The sequence below is a fragment of the Mesoplodon densirostris genome, chromosome 13 (assembly GCF_025265405.1).
Source record: "Mesoplodon densirostris isolate mMesDen1 chromosome 13, mMesDen1 primary haplotype, whole genome shotgun sequence".
In the NCBI taxonomy this organism is placed as follows: domain Eukaryota; kingdom Metazoa; phylum Chordata; class Mammalia; order Artiodactyla; family Ziphiidae; genus Mesoplodon; species Mesoplodon densirostris.
In genome coordinates this window covers 18,142,777-18,163,901 of record NC_082673.1, presented here as the reverse complement: position 1 = coordinate 18,163,901, position 21,125 = coordinate 18,142,777, and the positions used below count along the sequence as shown (strand labels likewise).

The 21,125-nt window shown below is 40.0% G+C and overlaps 1 protein-coding gene across 1 annotated transcript in view; it reads right to left on the bottom strand.

The window, feature by feature from the left end:
- The window catches only part of LY96 (lymphocyte antigen 96), a 32,995-nt gene extending 15,909 nt beyond the window's left edge, over positions 1 to 17,086 (bottom strand). Inside the window, exons 1-2 of the mRNA XM_060116234.1 lie at positions 16,886 to 17,086; positions 3,652 to 3,741 (exon numbers count right to left, since the gene is read on the bottom strand). Coding sequence (XP_059972217.1) covers positions 3,652 to 3,741; positions 16,886 to 16,997 — 202 coding nt within the window. The 5' untranslated portion in view covers positions 16,998 to 17,086. The remainder of the gene's footprint in view (positions 1 to 3,651; positions 3,742 to 16,885) is intronic.
- Between the last annotated feature and the right edge of the window lie 4,039 nt (positions 17,087 to 21,125).

The following is a 21,125-nucleotide window of genomic DNA, read 5'->3' as shown; positions in this document are numbered from 1 at the left end:
CAGAACAGAACTGCCAGCTCCTTCCTCAACACCCTGTCCTTCCTTTGGTGTTGGTGCTACCACTGTCTTCTTGTTGTCCTCCAACCCTTCTGCATTCTGACTCCTCTCCCAAGTCTAGCTCACTGACTCATCTTTCTTAGGATTCTAATCTCAGTGCTTCTCAATTTTCGCACTGCAAACTCTCCCCAGCTTTAAATACCACATAGGGTAATAACTCCCAAATCATCATCTTTAGTCTCAACTTTTCTTTTAAGCATCTGTCCCCTGTGTGCATTCAATATCTCTGCTCAAATGTCACTTATTACCACACCCAAAAGATCCAAAATTGATTTCCTTATCTTCACCACCCAATCAGCACTAGAATTCCTAATCCCAGTCAGTCCTACTAGCGTCCCTTTTATCCCCATTACCACTATCTTAATGCAGGCTCTCGTTACTCTGAGCCTAAAGTACCACCAAACTTCCTTACTTGTCTCTACTTCTCTACTTTCAGGGTAAAGTGGAGAGAAGAAGAACGTTATACAGTCTGTTTCAAACAGTGGCCCCATGGCCCACGCCATGGACATGGACCTGAACCTTTCTCAAAGCAGGGATGTGTATAGAAGTTGAAGAGCTGTTTTCACAAGGGATGCCTTGAGATACAAGCACATGGTAGCGTGGCATCCAGTGATAATGCAGAACAAAGAATCTTCTTCCATTTCTGTGTGCAACACACTATGATTCCAGTCTTCAATGATTCCAAGAAAGGAAGTGCTGCTTTGACATCTCAACCCTTTACATCTTGAGAAGCTTCTTGCCCTTAGATATCACTGTGGTCATGTCAGGCACGTGAACAGTGGTTGAAGTGAGGTACAACTTGCGTGGCTCAGCAGGCCAGAGATATCAATGTGGGTGTTGGAGTGAGAGACAAGAAACATGGTGGCTCTCGGGGGTTTAGCAAAGAAAACTGTTTCTGAGCTCACCTAACACAACTTTGGGAACTTCTGGAAATAAGTTTGAGGAAGGCTTATGATCCAGCTGTATATGTCAATTAGCTAATAGTGACATATAATTTATTAGCAAGGCTATGAAGTCTCAAATCATTTCCATTCCCAACCTATTTTTGGTACAAGGTTGCTCTTATAGCTCCTACTGAATTTAAGTACAGATAGGGCCACAAAAATAAGGTTGATTTCTATGAATGTGGCCCACATTTTATACAGATGTTCTACTATATTCTAGGGAAACTCAGGTCATAACTGCAAAGCATCATAAAAAAAATGACTGAATAATTCTTTCATTACTGAATTAATATCATATTATATAAATGTCATATTTAGTAAGTGATTAGGGTATTTGTGGTGGCCATGGAGGTGTGCTGCTTAAAACTCCCTTCCAAAGAATCTGTGGGGAGGAGGGCAGTGGGCAGACAGCCACCAGCTACTGCACTTTCAGATATATCTTAGCACTCATCCGGAGGCCAGACTCTAACAGTCTGCTCCTATAATGACAGAGCACAACGAGGACACTAGAGGCAGCCTATTCCTGCCTATCATGGGACACGTGTGACAGGCAATCTTTGCTCTAAGACTCCCCACTGACCTGGTTGAGGATGTCTCACGGATGCATTTTGGTCTGATGACCATCCTACCCAATTCTCCTTCCTTCTCTCTCATTTCAAAGGTATCAGACCATCACTTCAATCTGCATCCTCTCCTTGCCTGCTCTAGCTTCCTCTTTCCTTTATTATTCACAAACATTTCGCCCCCCCAAAATCCCCTGTATGTCTGATTCCTTCTTGGTATCTGCTTTTCAGAGAACCCTAAGTGAAACTGTGTTGTATTATTATTACTTGGGTCTGGAAGGCCTGCTTCCTGTGTGTTAAGGGGAAGGGGCTCACTTGAAAATGAGGTCATTCGTTATGTAAATAATCACTTCTGCAAACACCTAGAGGTAAAGCACACCACATAGACCAGAAAACAAAACCTGAGAAAAGAGGAAGAAATTGAAGAGCCTTCGTTGGGCAAAAGTTTAGATTATTTTAGGGGATTAAGAGATACAAACTACTATGTATAAAATAAGCAACAAGGATATATCATACAGAACAGGGAAATATAGCCATTATTTTGTAATAACTTTAAATGGAGTATAATCTGTAAAAGTACTGAAATACTATGTTGTACACCTGAAATTAATATAGTATTGTAAATCAACTATACTTCAGTAAAAAAAAAAAAAGTTGAGATGATTTATTTCACCCTTGGCCAAGAAAGTGGGGCAAGTAGCTCACTGTTCTTTCCTCTGTGCTACCACTAAGCCTCATTGCTATCATTTCACTTATCATACTATATTATCTCCACATCTGCCTCTCCTATTGCACTGAGAGATGCTTGAAGGTCAAGAGAATGTCTTATTTATCAATGAATTCACAGCACCTAGCATAATACTGGAAATTAACTATACATTTACTAAGTATTGTTTAATGAATAAATGAATGCAGAAACAAAGTATCAAGATACAGGTTTTCAGGGAAATTAAAGCATAAGTTTATTGTCTATCATTTCTAGATTCTCAACTACCTTTTTTCCTGTAAGCTGGAGAACTAAAATCAGGAGGATAAGTTTCTTTAGCTTATTTATGTAAAAGCACACTTTAAAGTATAAGCTCCAAGTATAAGCTAGGATGTAAATGATAATAGTGATGATGAAAACAATAATGATAATGATGATGATTGCAACTGAATTTCCTGGGATCCTTACAGGCAACAGCTGACCGGTAGGAGAGGATGAAAGTTTTGTGTGTTTTCACAAACACTCAGATCCAGCCCAATGCTATCACCATCACCCAATTAACTTTTATAAGATGATGGCAAGTAAAATCATAGAGAGGAAAAAGAAGAAATAACACAAAACAAAACAAAAATCATTGCCTTTTTTCATATCATCATCATCATCGTATTTTTTTCTAGAAAGGTCACCTTTAGGAAAAAAAAGTCCTTGCTTGCTCATACACAAATCTTTGACTCATGGAAACCCAAGTTTACTTATCAGCTGAATATCTAATGATTGACAATGGATATACCTAGTAAATGGTTAGAAGTTTCAAATTATTTCAATTTTTACCATGCCATTATGTAATCCCTCCTCATGAGTATGAGCTAGCCTAGTGACTTGCTCCTAACAAACAGAATACAGCAAAGGTGATAGGGTGGCACTTTCATCATTAGGCTACATAAGACTGTGACTTCTATCTTGTTAGTTAACTGTCCCCCTTGCTAACTTCACTGAAACAAGAAGCCATGATGAAAAGGCCCACATGACAAGGAACTGAGGGCTGGCCAACAGTCAGACAGAAACTGAACACTGTCAATGACCACATAAGCTTAGAATTGGGTCCTTCCCTAGTTGAGCCTTCAGAAGAAACCCTGGCCAACACCTTAATTTCAGCCCTGTGGGAGACCTCCTGAAGCTGACACAGGTAAGCCATGCCCAGACTATTGACATACAAAAACTATGAGATAAAGAATATGTCCTGTTTTAAGCCATTAAGATTGTGATAATTTGTTACATAGCAAGAGAAAACTAATACACATACATTTAGAACACCATCATATTTCATTGATATTTCTGGAACCCTTTTAATCGATCTACAAAAACAAAACTTTGGACTTACTTGGAATGTAGTAAAGATATAGATTTCCATGGCCTCCGTTCAATGTTATACAGGGCTCGGCATTTATTGAAATAGGGAATTTCAAGTTATCTAAATGGAATAAAGAAAATGTCAATAAAATTACTATAAATCATTTACAGTAAGTATCCTGAGTATCAGCCCCCCAAAACTACCTTTAGCATTAAAATTTTATAATGAGAAAAATTGAGGGTAGTTAAAAATATCTCCCTCCCCAGAGGAGTGAAGTCAGCCAGATGGTAGAGTAAAAAGTCCTCCTTCCCCTGACAAACACACCAGTTCAGCAACAATTTACGGACAATTTCCCTTTGTGAGAAATCAGAAACCAACCGAAAGTTTCCTGCATCCAGGAGAATGTAAAACCAGACTCACCAATTCAGTACTGAGGTTCGGGACCCCTCTCACAAGAGACACTGCTCCTGGCATAGTATAATTAGGAAGAGATAACCTACCCCTCAATTTCACTCAGAGCGAAGAGATTGGTTCATGCGTTCAGAGCCCCAAATTTTCCAAGGAGATCCCCAGAGGACTAAAGAAAGAAAGTCTGAACAGTGTTATAACTAGTAAGGAGATTGAATCAGTAATCAAAAATTTCCCAAAGAAAAGTCCAGGACCAGATGGCTTTACAGGAGAATTCTACCAAACATTTAAGTCAGAATTAACACCAACCCTTCTCAAACTCTTCCAAAAATTGAAGAGGAGGGCACACTTCCAAACTCATTTTATGAGGCTAGCATTACCCTGATAGTAAAGCAAGACAAAGACACTACAAGAAAACTATAAGCCAATATCCCTGATGAGTTTAGATGCAAAAATCGTCACAAAATATTAGCAAACTGAATTCAACAGCACATTAAGAGGATCATATACCACGATTAAGAGGCATTTATCCATGGGATGCAAGGATGGTCTAACACACAAAAATCAATTAATGTGATATGCCACATTAATAGAATGAAGAATAAAAATCACATGACCATCTCAATAGATGACAAAATTCAACATCCTTTCATGATAAAAACTCTCAACAGGGATTCCCTGGTGGCGCAGTGGTTGAACGTCCGCCTGCCAATGCAGGGGACGCGGGTTCGTGCCCCAGTCCGGGAAGATCCCACATGCCGTGGAGCGGCTGGGCCCGTGAGCCATGGCCACTGAGCCTGCGTGTCTGGAGCCTGTGCTCCGCAACGGGAGAGGCCACAACAGTGAGAGGCCCACGTACCACAAAAAAAAAAAAAAAAAAAAAAACCTCTCAACAAACTAGAATTAGAGGAAATGGCCTCAACATAATGAAGGCCATATATGAAAAGTCCATAGTTAACATCATACCCAACAGTGAAAAACTAAAAGTTTTTCCTCTAAGATCAGAAGCAAGGCAAGGATACCCACTCTCAACATAGTACTGGAAGTCCTAGCCAGATGAATTAGATAAGAAAAATAAATAAAAGGCATCCAAATCAGAAAAGAAGAAGTAAAATTTTCTGTTTGCAGATGACATAATTTTATATCTAGAAAACCCTAAAAACTCCATTAAAAATTGTCAGAACTAATCAAAAAATTCAGTAAAGTTACAGGATACAGAATCAAAATACAAAAAAATCAGTTCTATTTCTATATACTAACAATGAACTATATAAAAAGGAAATTAGGAAAACAATCCTATTTACAATAGCACCAAAAGAATAAAATATCTAGGATTAAACTTACCTAAGGAGGTGAAAGACTTGTATGCTGAAAACTACAAAACACTGATGAAAGAAATTAAACAAGACACAAACAAATGGAAAAATATCTTATGTTCATTGATTGGAAGAATTAATGTTATTAAAATGTCCATATTACCCAAAGCAATCTATAGAGTCAATACATTTCTATCAAAATCTCAATGGCATTTTTTACAGAAATAGAAAAAACAACTCTAAAATTCATATGGAACCACAAAAGATGACAAATAGGCAAGAAAATCTTGAGAAAGAGGAAGCATCACATTTCCTGATTTCAAACTATACTGCAAAGCTACAGTAATCAAAACAGTATGGTAGTGGCAAAAAGACAGCCATATAGACCAATGGAACTGAACAGAGAGCCCAGAAGTAAATCCATGTGTATTTTGTCAACTAATCTTTGACAAGGATGCCAAGAATGCAAAATGGGGAAAGGACAGTCTCTTCAAAAAATGGTGCTGGCAAAACATGCAAAAGAAAGAAACTGGACCTTTATCTTATACCACAAATGAAAAACAATTCAAAATGGATTAAAGACTTAAACATAAGATTCAAAACTGTAAAAACCCTAGAAGAAAATACAGGGGAAAAGCTTCATGACATTGGTCTTGACAATGATTTCATGGATATGACATGGAAAGCAAAGGCAGCAAAAACATGAATAAACAAGTGGGACTATATCAAACTAAAAAGCTTCTGTACTGCAAAGGAAACAATCAACAGAGTGAAAAGGCAACCTATGGAATGGGAGAAAATACTTGCAGACCATATATCTGATAAGGTGTGAATCTCCAAAATATATAAGGAATTCCAACAATTCAATTGTAATAAAACTAATAACCTGATTTTAAAATGAGCTAAGAACTTGCATTTGTTGAGACGTGGATGGATTTAGAGACTGTCATACAGAGTGAAGTAAGTCAGAAAGAGAAAAACAAATATCGTATATTAACACATGTATGTGGAACCTAGAAAAATGGCACAGATGAACCAGTCTGCAGGGCAGAAGTTGAGACACAGATGTAGAGAACAAACGTATGGACACCAAGGGGGGAAAACCACGGTGGGGTGGGGATGGTGGTGTGCTGAACTGGGCAATTGGGATTGACATGTATACACTGATGTGTATAAAATTGATGACTAATAAGAACCTGCAGTATAAACAAACAAACAAACAAAAAAAACAACTAATACTAAACTTTCTTTGGGTTGTTTGTATGGAAATATGTTAATATAAATGTTTCAGACATTACATGAAATTTCTAAAAATCTTATATGTTCTGGTATAATGTTATAAGTCATAATTCTAGTTATTACTTTAAAATGTATATCTCAGAAATAACTAAATTTCCTTGTCAATTGCATTATTATGAACTTTCATCAAATCTTTAACCATGGTCATTTTTAAGTCTTTTGTCATTTACAGACAGTTCTGGGTGTACTCTGATGCTTTTGCAAAAATGTTCCTATAAAAGGGTTTCATCTTCAAGGAATTCATGGAAAAGACTCTGACAAGTACAGGTTTCTGGTAACTGACTATACTGCTGAACTGAATGAATAAGCATTTTCAGAACTCTAATGGAAAACTGATGAATTCATAAAAGTGCTAACAAAAGATCAAGATAAAAAAAATTAATTACATGGGACTGAGTGAAATGATGAGGATGATTATAATTTTTGTGACTTTCTGTTTGAATAAAAAAAAAAATCCCACAAGGACTCAGAGGCAAAAAATATACAAATCAATTTTCACTGCAAAGTAAAGGAGCTGTTACAGTGGAGGATTACTGGACTGAATGTCAATATTATGACATAGTACGAGTGTGTTTCATGTTTGGTAATTGCAATCATTGTTGCTTTTGTTGTAGTCATCCATTTACAATGCTTGGTGTCAGTTTATTTATCTCTTGTAAAAATAAAATACAGTGTGTGTGAAAAAATAAAAAAATTTAAAAATAAATAAATTAATTAAATAAAATGAGCTAAGGACTTGAATAGACGTTTCTCCAAAGAAAACATGCAAATGGCCAACAGGTATATGAAAAAATGCTCAACGTCACTAAGCATCAGGAAAATGCAAATCAAAACCACAATGAGATAGCACCTCACACCAGTCAGATTGGTTATTATCAAAAAAAGAAAAGAAGGGGCTTCCCTGGTGGCGCAGTGGTTGAGAGTCCGCCTGCCGATGCAGGGGACACGGGTTCATGCCCCGGTCCGGGAAGATCCCACATGCCGCGGAGCGGCTGGGCCCGTGAGCCATGGCCGCTGAGCCTGTGCTCCGCAACGGGAGAGGCCACAGCAGTGAGAGGCCCGCGTACCGCAAAAAGAAAAAAAAAAAAGAAAAGAAGGACAAGAGTTGGCAAGGATGTGGAGAAACTGGAATGCCTGCACACTGCTGATAGGAATGCAAAATGGTACAACTGCTCTATAAAACAATACAGAGATTCCTCAAAAAATTAAAAATATTACTACCATATGATCCAGCAATCCCACTTCTGGGTACTTATCCAAAACAATTGATATCAGGATCTCAAAGAGATATTAGCATTCCTAAATTCATTGTAGCACTATTCACAATAGCCAAGATGTGGGTACAACCTAAATGTCCATCAACAGATATATGCATAAAGAAAGTGTGGTATATACATACAACGGAATACTATTTAGTCTTAAAAAAAAGGAAATTTTGCAATATGCTACAATATGGACGAACCTTGAGGACATTATGCTAAAGGAAATAAGCCAGTCATATAAGGACAAATACTGCCTGAGCCCACGTATCTAAAATAGTCAAATTCATAGAATCAAAGAGTGGATGGTGGTTGCCAGTGACTGAGGGGAGAGGGAAATGGGGAGTTACTAATCAATGGGCACAGAGTTTCAGTCAAGCAAGTGAATAAGCTGTAGAGATCTGCTGTACAATTTCATGCCTGTGGTCAACAATGATGTACTGTACACTCAAAAATTTAAAAGGGTAGATCCCATGTAAAATGTTCTTACCACAGTAAAATAAAATTTAAAATACTGTACGAATACCAAAAGAACTCCCTATAATGTAAACAGATTAGTATTTTAATGCCCTTACATTGTTAAGGTGGAGGATGAAGGTAGTGAATTACTTTAAACTGTGGGGAAGGGGGTGAACTCCCCAAAACATATTTTCATAAAATTACTTGTTCCATTTTCACACTTTTTAACCTGTTCTTTTCTACATTGCTCTTCTTTTCTATACTCTCCTCACCTCTCTGTATGTTCCATTGGTTAAAAATAGAAAATACACATCAAGTACTCAGAATTCTAGTAAATGGTAAGCGACTGAATACATGAATGAATGAGTTAATAAACAAATCTTCCTAAATAAGAAGTTTCAAGAAGGATGTAGAAGAGCTTATAAAAGCACTGAGGATGAGGGGAAAGAGACTAAACCAGTTTTATTTAATTTGCCCCTGAATGCAACCCTTAAAATTAATGTTAACATCTCTCAATGAATTGAGTTTGCCTGCAATAAAAGTCTCACAGAATGAGCTATATTAACAGTCATTTCATCGAATCATGGATGTTCACAAACATTTGATGCAGACATGTTTATTCCTGTGTGGATTATGACCAAAGGAAAACCTGCCCAATTTGCAATAATATGGATGAAACCTGAGGTCACTGTGCTAAGTGAAATTAGTCAGACAAAGAGAAACAGGGAATTACCTGGCTGTCCAGTGGTTAGAACTCCGAGCTCTCACTGCTGAGGGCCCGGGTTGAGGAACTAAAATCCTATCAGCTGTGTGGTACAGCCAAAAATAAATAAAAAATAAATACTGTATGACTTCACTTATATGTGGAATCTAAAAAACAAACACACTCAAAAGACAAAGAATAAACTCACAGACACAGAGGCTGCTAGAGGTAGGGCATGGAAGATCGGAGAAATGAGTGAAGTGGGTCAAAAGGTACAAACTTCCAGTTATAAAATAAATAAGTCATGGGGAAGTAATGTACAGCATGGTGACTATGGTTAATAATACTGTTTCACATATTTGAAAGTGGATCTTAAAAGTTTTCACCAAAAGAAGAAAAAAATTGTAACTATGTGAGGTGATGGATGCTAACTAGCTTTATCGTGGTGATCACTTCACAATATATACAAATATCGAATCACGTTGTATACCTGAAACTAATATAATGTGATATATCAATTATATCTCAAGTAAAAAAATGCTCAAAGGTGACTAAATAGATAAATATTGTGCATCTATTTACTGAATTAATATATAGTCATTAACATGAATTTTTAGGATATTTAATGTTATAGACATTTATGGTATACTATCAAGTTTAAAAAATGCTGGTTACCCAACAGTATATACACTATGGTTCTACTTTGACCGTTTTCAACATATATCATTATATATCTAAAAGAACATTTACCAAAATATCAGAATGCTCATAGTGGTTAACTCTTAACTGTGATAGGCTTATGGTGCCTTCTTTTCTTTTTTTTTTCACCTATATTTTTGAAGGTTTGCATAATTAATATACTTATTGACTTTCTTACCATGAAAGGTTGACACGGTATTGAAACGTGGGCACTTTCATATGCATTACCGAGCACAGTGCAATGTGTTCTTCTTTCTCAGTGATAAGCTTGTAGAAGACCCTCAGAGCAAGGCAACCAAGACTCTGGAGCAAAGCCGGGAACAAGTTAAAAGCAGTGAATCACCAGGGCCATGTTGTATGTCATAAGGGCAATTCTCTATTTTCAGTTAAGTGTCCCACATGTCTGAAGTTGGTCTGATTATGATGAAACGATTGACAAGTCAATGCAATCAGACAAATGTTCAGAATACCCCTATGGGTGCTCAGTGTTAAGCCAGCACTAGAGCAAGGCAGAGTGGGGTAGGGTGGAGTGAGGGGAGAGAATAGAAGTGTAACCTTAATCTTTATGTCAGGAAGCCTAAGATTTTCCTAGGAAGACAAGACCACCATACATTAAAAAAATTAGATGTAAGGATCAAAAGATCACATAACAGTACATAGCATGTGATTTTTAATTTATTTGCAAAGGTTTGGGAACTAACAGAAAATAGCTTTATTACTTTAAAGTCACCATGTTTATGGTAAAATTCTACACTTGGTTTATTAAATACCAAAGAAAGTCGTGGCCAGGTTCAGCAAAAGCACAAGAGCCTCCGGTTTCCCCTGCAACCACAAATGTCAGCACTGCGGATCCATCGTAGCACTTTCTCCCACCGAGCTCTGCCTCAGAATCCTTCTTAACCCAACAGTCCAGGCAACTGCAGTTGGCACAGGAAATGAAACCAGTGCCACCTTGAGTGTTGCTATTAAGTACTATTGGAGATCAAGGGAGGAAGCATTAGCTGGAGTTGAACCATCACAGCACTTCATTTTACCTCTTCAACAGAATTTCCATTACATAAATATGCAGTCCCTTCTGACAGGAATGCCCTGTCCTCATCGGTCTAGAAACTCCTTGCCTGCCTTCAAAATGTATTCAAATATCAACAGTGCTGTTAAGCCTTCCTTGACTCCTCCACACACCCCCAGCCCGACAGCCACAAACACACTATCATTCACAGTACTTGATCATCCTTCAATGGTCATTTAAAATGTTTACCACAATTATTTGCTTGCATGTCAGTCTTCTTCATAAAAATAGCACAAGCCTTGAGGGCAGGAAGCATGTCTCATTCATTTCTCATGTCTCTTGTGTACAGCACACTGTAGATAATAAATGTGTGTTTATTCACTTCTGCTTAGCACCAAATATTGCTCTAGGCACTAGAGAAACAATGAACAAGACAGGCAAGGGCCCAGCTCTTGATAAATGTACACTCTAGTAAAGAAATCAAACAGGGCTACGAGAGAAAGACTGAGTGTATGGTGGGGACGGAGGAGTTGGGGGTGGCAATGGGTAGAGATACCTCAACTACAGCATCCAGTAAGTGAGTGACAGAAAGCAACCAACCCTGTGCACATTGTAATCAGGAGTATAGACTCATAGGTGACAATGACTTTGACATGTTCAAGCAACAAAAACAAAAACACACGCATATATACACAAAGACCATTACATGAGATACATATAATAGACAAAGTCACAGAGACAGAGAGTAGAGGTTACCAGGGACTAGGGGGGAGGAAGAAATGGGGAGTTATTGTTTAATGGGTACAGGGTCTCTGTTTGGGCTGATGAAAAATTCCGAAAATGGATAATGGTGATAGTTGCAAGGTGATGTGAATGTACTTAATATCATTGAATTGTACACTTAAAAATCATGAAAAGGGTAAATTTTATGCTTGTTATATTGGTAATACAAACAATAACTGTAATAATAATATAGGTCAGTGTAAATGGAAAATAATGAGGGAGGGTGGGAATCATGGGAGTCATAGGAATCAGACAGGTAGGCAAGGGCCACCTTGAGGGGTCTTGGACGCCTTGGTACAAAGTTGGGATTTCACTTTAATTGTAGTGAAAAGCCACTGGGGGGCTTTAAGCAACTGAAATGACATTATATAACATATTTAAATTTTTAAAAGATCTCTCTGGTCTCTATGCTAAGAACTGATTGTATGGAGGCAAGAATTAAAGTGGAGAAAGGACAATTTAAGAGGATGTTGCAGAGGCCAGAGAAGAGACGAAGGTGACATGAGTGGTGAGCAAAGGACAGTGAAAAGTAGTTGGCTTTAACTATTTACAATAGCCAAGACATGGAAGCAACCTATATGTCCATCGACAGAGGAATAGATAAACAAGATGTGGAATATACAATGGAATATTACTTGGCCATAAAAAAGAATGAAATAGGGCTTCCCTGGTGGCACAGTGGTTGAGAGTCTGCCTGCCGATGCAGGGGACACGTGTTCGTGCCCCAGTCCGGGAAGATCCCACGGAGTGGCTGGGCCCGTATGTCATGGCCGCTGAGCCTGCGCGTCCGGAGCCTATGCTCCGCAACGGGAGAGGCCACAACAGTGAGAGGCCCGCGTACCGCAAAAAAAAAAAAAAAGAATGAAATAATGCCATTTGTGGCAACATGGATGGACCTAGATATTATCATACTAAGTGAAGTAAGTCAGACAGAGAAAGACAAATACCATATGATATCACTTATATGTGGAATCTAAAAAAATGATACAAAGGAACTTAGTTACAAAACAGAAACAGACTCACAGACATAGAAAACAAACTTATGGTTACCAAAGGGGAAAGTTAGGGAGGAGGGATAAATTAGGAGTTTGGGATTAACATATACACACTACTATATATAAAATAGATAATCAACAGGACCTACTGTATAGCACATGGGACTCTACTTAATATTCCGTAATAACCTACATGGGAAAAGAATCTGAAAAAGAATGGATATTTGTAGATGTATAACTGAATCACTTTGCTGTACACTTGAAACTAATACAACATTGAAAATCAACTATACTCCAATATAAAGTAAAAATTAAATTAAAAAAAAAAAGTAGTTGGGGAATTCCCTGGCGGTCCAGTGGTTCAGACTTGGTGCTTTCACTGTGATGGCCTAGGCTCAATCCCTAGTCAGGGAACTAAGATCCCACAAGCCACACAGTGTGGCCAGGAAAAAAAAAAAAAAAAAAAGTAGTTGGCTTTAGAATATATTCTGGGGATATTAAAAACGGAATCATCAATAAATTCAATGTGAAAAATAAGGGAGATAATTAAGGATACCCCTGGTTTGGGGGTAAGGAATTAGGTGGATGATGAGATAGGGAAGATTTAGGAAGAAACAGATTTGGAAAGGAGTATAAGAGTCCTAGCTCCAAATGGCTCTTAGACTTCCTAGTGGCCATGTTGAGTTTGTAGAATAAACAAATGAATCCTGGTGATATGTATAGTTAGCCCTCCTACTATACATAAGTAAGACAAAAGCCAGAAGTTCCTTGAAGATACCAGCTACATCTTAACATAACCTTTGCATTCTCAGTATTCCTCAGAATAATGAAACCTAATGCCTATTAAAGACGTATTAAACTGAATTAAATTCAACTGACTTGACTAGGTTCTGTATGGGAGGTAGGACTTTTGATGGACCTCAGAGGTTTCCATGAAACAGAAAGAGGGACACGAATATTTCAGGTTAGAGAATAGTACACATATATATCAACACAAGTATAAATAAAGGCCAGTAAAGAGGCTGGCCTGCTTGGAGTTGGGGGGACACTCCAGATGCCAAGATACACTCACTTAGCTGAGAGGACCATGCTGGAATACTTCCAGAACCGGACCCCTCCTCATCGCCTCCGATGCTCCCCCTCTGGTCCGAGTCACCATTCTCTCACTCACCTGGATTATTGCAACAGCTTCCCAACAGATTGCCTGCTTCAACCTTTGCCGCCTTACAGATTATTATCAACCCAGGAGCCAGACCAGGCTTTACTCGTAGTAAAAGATAAAGTTGCTCCCTGACCTACATGGCCCTCACCCTCTCCCCATTCCCTTCCATGTCATCTTCTGCTACTTCCCCCACACTCATCCCATCGCAGCCACACTGGCCTCCTTGCTATCCCTCCATCACCAGCCATGTTCCCACCTCAAGGCCATTGTTCTTGCTCTTCCCGCCACCCCTTCCGCTGGATATGGGCGTGGCTCACTCCCTCAACTATTCCTGTCCTTGCTAAAGGCACCTTCTCAGTAAGGCCTTCCTTGCCTGTCCTAATTTAAAATGCAACCCCCATCCCCATCTCTGTACTCTCTATCCCCTCCCCTGCTTTATTTTTCTCTCACGGCAATCACCACCATGTGACATGCTGAATATTTCACTGATCAAAACTCCAGGAGGGCCGTGACTTTTGTCTTGTTGTTCACTGCTAGATGATATCCTCAGTGTCTAGAACAGGCACGTGCCAGATGCTCAGTGAATACTGGTTTAATTAAATAATCCATTAATTCCGTGAGTTTCAGGACTATCCATAGCCAAAAAACGGTTAGAGCTGAGTCTAACAAGTCTAGGTTACAGGACGGTGTGTGTCCAGGGCTCTGTGGACTGACTCAGACAGCCACATTTCCTGCCTTTTCCAAAGGTGGAGGATAAAACAGTCAATTCTTGCCATTTCTGTATGTTATGCGCTGAACTGTGTTCTCCTTAAATTCATATGTTGAAGTTCTAACCCCCAGTACCCCAGAATGTAACTGTCTTTGGCGACAGGGCCTTTAAGAGGTGATTAAGTTAAAATGAGGTCACATGGGTAGGCCCTAATGCAATACCGTTGGTGTCTTAGAAGAAGAGGAGATTTAGACACACAGGGAGTCACCAGGAATGAGTGCATACAGAGAAAAAGCCATTTGAAGACATGGCAAGAAGACAGCCATCTGCAAGCCAAGGAGAGAGGCCTCAGAAGGAAACCAAACCAACTGACCCTTGATCTTGGATTTCCTGGCTCCAGAACTGTGAGAAATAAATTTCTGCTGTTTAAGCCACCCAGTCTGTGATGTTTTTTACGGCAGCCCTAGCCAACAGGTATACCCAGTAGCTTGGCCCAGTAGCTTGGCCAAATGGGAATCATCCTCACAGGAAGGACTGAATTGTCGTCACCAACTTCCTGACAATCTCTAGAGGGATCAGTGCTTCCCACAAATGACGCATTTCCATCTCAGCCAGGATGGATTCTCTAAGGCAGGGAAAGGTTGACGTGGCAGGGGCAGGGGAGAGGGGCATGGCAGCAAGCAGGGTCTCGCTTAGCTGTATATCCCGCCTGCTCTCCACGGTCTCTATATCCGTGGAGCAGCAGGAAGGGACCACAGAATTTCTCAGCGTTGGAGACAAACAGATAAAATCTCTCCTCAAAAATCAAATCAGAAGACAAACTGAGTGAGTGTTACCAGAAGATGAAAAGCTAAATAATAATATGACGTGTTACATAAATAAAGGCCATAGGAAATACAGCACAGAGAAGGTGGCATAATCAATGCATGAAGCAGAAGCGCCAAAGGAGAGGTGACAAGGGGGCCGAGTGCACTGAAGAGGGCCTGGAACAGGGCAGTGTAAACTGACCTTGCGGGGTGGGGAATTTTCAGGGAATTCGGCACAATCACAAACAGAAAAAAAAGCCACCAGCCTGAGACTAGTCAGACACTTAGGTCTTGTTCTCACATCTGGCAATTACCCTAATTCCCCAGAAGTAAGTTTATATTAATATTTGCCAGAATGTATTTGCAGGATTGTAAACACACACTCAAAAAATAAAACAAAATAAAACTGAAAATTGGGGGATTAAATAGGTTTTTTTTGTTTTTTGTTTTTTTTTGTGGTACGCAGGCCTCTCACTGTGGTGGCCTCTCCCGTTGCGGAGCACAGGCTCCGGACGTGCAGGCTCAGCAGCCATGGCTCACGGGCCCAGCTGCTCCGTGGCATGTGGGATCCTCCTGGACCGGGGCACAAACCCACGTCCCCTGCATCGGCAGGCAGACTCTCAACCACTGCATCACCAGGGAAACCCCTTAAATAGGTTTCTTTATCGCAGAACTTCTCAGAACTCAAAGTACATTTGTAAATCTTCCCCAAATGATTAGACGGTAAGTCCTTTTTTCCCATGAGGATTTCAGCTAGCAAGTATTTTCGGGAGCATCCCCTTAAACCTTCCTGATATCACTAGTGGGTAGAAAAGGTCAACCAACCTATAGTGAGCAACACAACGCAAAGCACCAAACCAAAACAGTAGTCAAGCCCCGAAGCTGTGCTTTCACACCAGCAGATATTTGTAGAGAAAGAGGGAAAACTAAACAAAACAAGATAAAACAACAGTGATCCAACCAGTAAATAGCATTAGAGTGTAGCTGATTCTTTTTTTTAAGTAATCAATATTATTGTTTCTATGTGGCTCTGTGCTAAAAATTTTACCTCGAAAACAATCCTTGTAAAATGGGTTCGAAAATCACTTTCACTTTACAGATAAAAAAGCTGAGGCACAGAGAGGCTAAGACTTTGCTCAAGGTCACACAGTAACTGACAGAATCAGCCTTACATCCAATTAGGGAGGTAATTCCAAGAGCCTTCAAAAACCACAGCCGGAAACACAGAGCACCGTTGGAAAAAAAAATCACGGCCTGGAGCTATAATCAATTCCAAGCAGCATTTAGGACTGTTCTACCTTCTCAGGAAGACCTGGTCAGTCTTGGGGCTGAGGCAAAATCTCAGAAGCAGAGAGTCCTGCCCAAACTGGGAAGAATCTGAAACTGGGTTCAAGGTAGAGCTAGCTGACCACAGGAAAGGACAGAAGCACTTGGAGGTCAAGTGCAACACAGTTCAGAGACCTGTGAGGCCCGTGACGGATCGAGAAAATCCACCCAGGGCAGGAACCAATCATCACTTTTGCTGTCAGCAGCCTCCCCAGCAGCCGGAACATACGGTCATTTCCTGCGTCCCGGCGACAGCAGAAAAAGGTTCCCGTGAAAACTTGCCCTTGGAACAGTTGACATTATGAGTACCTGCTTTCGCCCTCGTACTTACCACAGTAGGAGTACCAAACGCTTGTGTCAGAGGAGTTGCAGACCCAGCGTTTCTCTTCAGGTTCAGTAAATGTGGAAGAAAACAGGGCGGAAAAAAGCATAAATGGGAACATGATTCAGTATCTTCAAAACTTTAAAAATGCAAAGACAATCAGTAACTAATCATCAGACTCTTCCTTTTTAATAAGTAGAAAAAATTTAACTTAGTCATCAGTCACATGATTTCTGAGTTCCTATCCAACTGTTTCCTCTTTTGAATGTGTGTGTGTGTGTGTGTGTGTATGTGTGTGTTTAATATCTGAGCACTTGCTGCAAGAGGAAAGGAAAATGATTCAGAATGTACTCTTTGTGAACACGTAATACAAATGAGAGCACAGAGCTTTAAAAACAAAACCAGGTATTTTCCAATCAATAGTAAAAAAAACAGCCTGTAGGTCTTCTTTAGAAGATCAAAAGACTAGCACTCTTTATCCCTCTGCATTGCTATTCTCCCTCCCACAAGTTCTTTTTTTTTTTTTTAAACCCTAAGCACCCCCTCCTATTCCTTCTTTCTTTATTTATGGCCACGCCGCTGGGCTTGGAAGCGTGGAGTCCTAACCACTAGACCGCCAGGGAATTCCCTCCCACAAGTTCTTTATACAACAATTCTCATGGGCAGAAAGCAGAACCTAAAGCTCTGCACTGAACAGGCTCACGCAAAGTGTTTCTGCTCGGCAACAGGTTCAGCCAGAGGGTAGAGTCCGGCTGGATGAGACCCCAGACACAGGACATTAGCTGTACTTCTGCATGGTGGGCGGGGGGTCTCACCAGGCTTGAGAATGCACTCACTTTAGCAAACTACAGGTCCAGGGAATACCTTACAATGGTCATTATTTTGTGTGTGGAATGTATTTCATTCCAAAACTCTCACTTTGTTCTAGAAAAACAGCCACCCCTTTAGATGCTTTGCTACCTGAAATTCTTTAAAGGACATGGTCTGGGATTAGTAGCCCAAAAATGGCATGGAATTGGGGCCTTAAAAACCTACAAGTTTAGAGGAAAATAATCATATTTGTAAAAGGTTTTACTAAAGAACTGTACTACTTTCCCATTTTTTTAAAGGTAAATATCCATGGGGTGGGGCGTAGTCTGGGGAAATGGGGAGTTGCTCAATAGGTATTGTTTCAGGTTGGCAAGGTGAAAAAGTTCTAGAGATCGGTTGCACAGCAATGTGAATACAGTTAACACTAATGAACTGTACACTTAAAATTGGTTAAGATGGAGAATTCCCTGGAGGTCCAGCGGTTAGGAATCCATGCTTCCACTGCAGGGCACATGGGTTTGATCCCTGGTCGGGGAACTAAGATCCCACAAGCTGCCCAGCGCAGCCAAAAAAAAAAATTGGGGTTAAGATGCTAAATTTTATGTTATATGTATTTTATATATTTTTTAAGTGGGGGGAAAAAAAGAGGACAAATCCATGAATGCTTCTAGTAGTCTCAAAATACCATTTCCCACTAAAAGGAACAAATACTCTAGAGAAATTACTGTTTCCAGGTCTGAGGCAGAAAAGGTTCAAGATGAACCTAAAACACCTTGTCATATTAGACACCCAATTTGATGACAGTCCCATTGACCAAGGATGGGTTTCCTATTGCTGCTGTAACAAATAACCACAAACTTAGTGCCTTAAAAACAATACAAATGGGGAATTCCCTGGCGGTCCGGTGGTTAGGACTCTGAATTTTCACTGCCAAGGGCCCAGGTTCGATCCCTGGTTGGGGAACTAAGATCCCACAAGCCATGCTATGCGGAACACACACACACACACACACACACACACACACACACACACACACACACACACACACACACACACACACACACACACACACACACACACACACACACACACACACACACACACACACACACACACACACACACACACACACACACACACACACACACACACACACACACACACACCAAATGAATTCTCTTACAGTTCTGGAGGTCAGAAGCCCGAAATCAGTTTCAATGGGCTAAAAGCAAGGAGTCAGCATACCTCGTTCTTCTGGAGACTCCAGGGGAAGACTCTGTTTACTTGCCTTTTTCAGTTTGAGAGCTGCAATCCTTCCATTCTTCCATCTTCAAAGTTCAGCACTGTCATCTCTGCTCCCATCGTCACATCGCCTCTCCCCTGATATCCTGCCTCCCTGTTATAAGGGCCCTGTGATTACACTGGAACCTTCTGGATAATCCATGATAATCTCCCCAACTCAAGATCCACCTATAAAATCCCTTTTGCCATTTAACGTAACATTCACAGCTTCCAGACATGAACATTCAGCCTACCTGTAGACTATTACGATCATTAATAAGATAGTAACTGCGATGAATTGAAATACATCAAATATATTCAAATTAACCAGCTCATAATAATTTTTTTAAAGTCTAATCAGCAGATGATGTTAGGAAACCAACTCTATTTTGAAAACTGATAAAGGGAAAGAATCAAGCATTTATCCTGACTTTTCTATAGAAAATGAACTACTGGTAACCAAATAGTACAGACAGGCAAGTTTCCCTTGCCTTCTCATACTCTTTTCTCTACTTTTAGAAGTATTTCAGCTAATATATGAAAAAGGAATGATAGAATATAACCATTTTGCAACACCTAATGAATTAGTAAACTTGGGCACTGAGCATTAGTAGTTGCTAACGTCACAGAGAGACAGAAAGACATTGTATTCTTCTTGATGGATGAACATGGTGGTAGCCAACCTCCAAGATGGCTCCCAATGCTCCTTACTTCTTGGTATGCAAATCCTTGTGTAGCCCCCTCCAACAATGTATAAGGGTGACTGTGTAACTAAGAAAATATTGCACAATGATAACGTGCAACTTCCAAAGTGGATCATAAAAGACATTTTGCCCTCTACCTTGCTCTCCTGGATCAATTGCTCTGGGGGAAACAAGTAGCTCTAAAGAGAGATCCATGTGGTAAGAAACCGAGGCGTCCTCCCCAAAGGCCAGCCCCAATTTGTCAGTCATGTGAGTGAGCCACCTTGGAAGCAGTTCCTCCTGCCCCAGCCCAGCCTTCAAATGACAGGAGCACCGGCTGGTATCTTGACTGCAACCCCGTGAGACAACCTGAGCCACACCCCCTCAACTAAGCCATTCCCAAATACCCGACCAACAGACACTATGCAATATCATAAACGTCTGTTGATGTTTTAAACCTCTAAGTTTTAGGGGCAATTTTTTATGCAACAATAGAAAAATAATACAAACAACATCAGCTATGAATCGGTCTTGTCCAAAATAATCAAACCTCAACCTGATGAAGCCTCAATTTATAGCAAACACAGTAGACAGACAAACATGTTAAACTACACCTTGGGGATATAATCAGAAAATCTAGACCATGAAAACATATATAGGACAAAAAACTCAGTTTCTTCAACAGATGATTTGCAAGGGGCGGGGGGTGGCGGGGGAAACAAAGTGAAAGAGGGAATTCCCTGGCAATCCAGTGGTCAGGATTCCGTGCTTCTGCTGCCGGGGGCCGGGTTTGACCCCTGGTTGGGGAACTAAGATCTCACATGCCATGTGGCAGGGCCTAAAAAACAAAATCAGAGTGAAAAATATAGAAGGGCCCATAGATTAGAAGTCTTAAAAGACACTTACAAAATAGGTGTGAATAAGGTGGGAACTTTAATTAGATCTTAATCCAAACAAAATGGGGGAAAAATTATGAAACAATTGGAAAATTGAGTAGACTGGATATTTGATAACACTGGGGTCAAAGGCAGCTTAGGTATTATGATGGTATTGTTAGTTTTTTAAGTCTTTATCTTGTAGAGTTACAAAATTAAATATTTAAGAAAGAAATCTTACGATGTCTGGGATTTGGTTCCAAATAAACATAGACGGCAAGTGGTCTAGATGAAACAATGAATCTGGATGATGAATCACTTTTTCTGAAAAAATCAGAATACAATTTTAACGAATGTGTCCAAGCTAAGGCTGGCATTCATACCTAATGACCGTTTTGTTACTTTTGCTTCCAAAAGCTGAAGTCTTTCGGTATGATGTAATCTACGTTGAGGAAAAGGATTACATCTTATCGTCAAAGGGTACACTATCTGATATAACCCAGAGGCCCAATGGGATCACCCTGCCTTTTGGGACTCAAATAAAACGGACTCAATATCCTTCCCATAGGTAGAGGGAGACTCACCACCTTCCTAATCTTG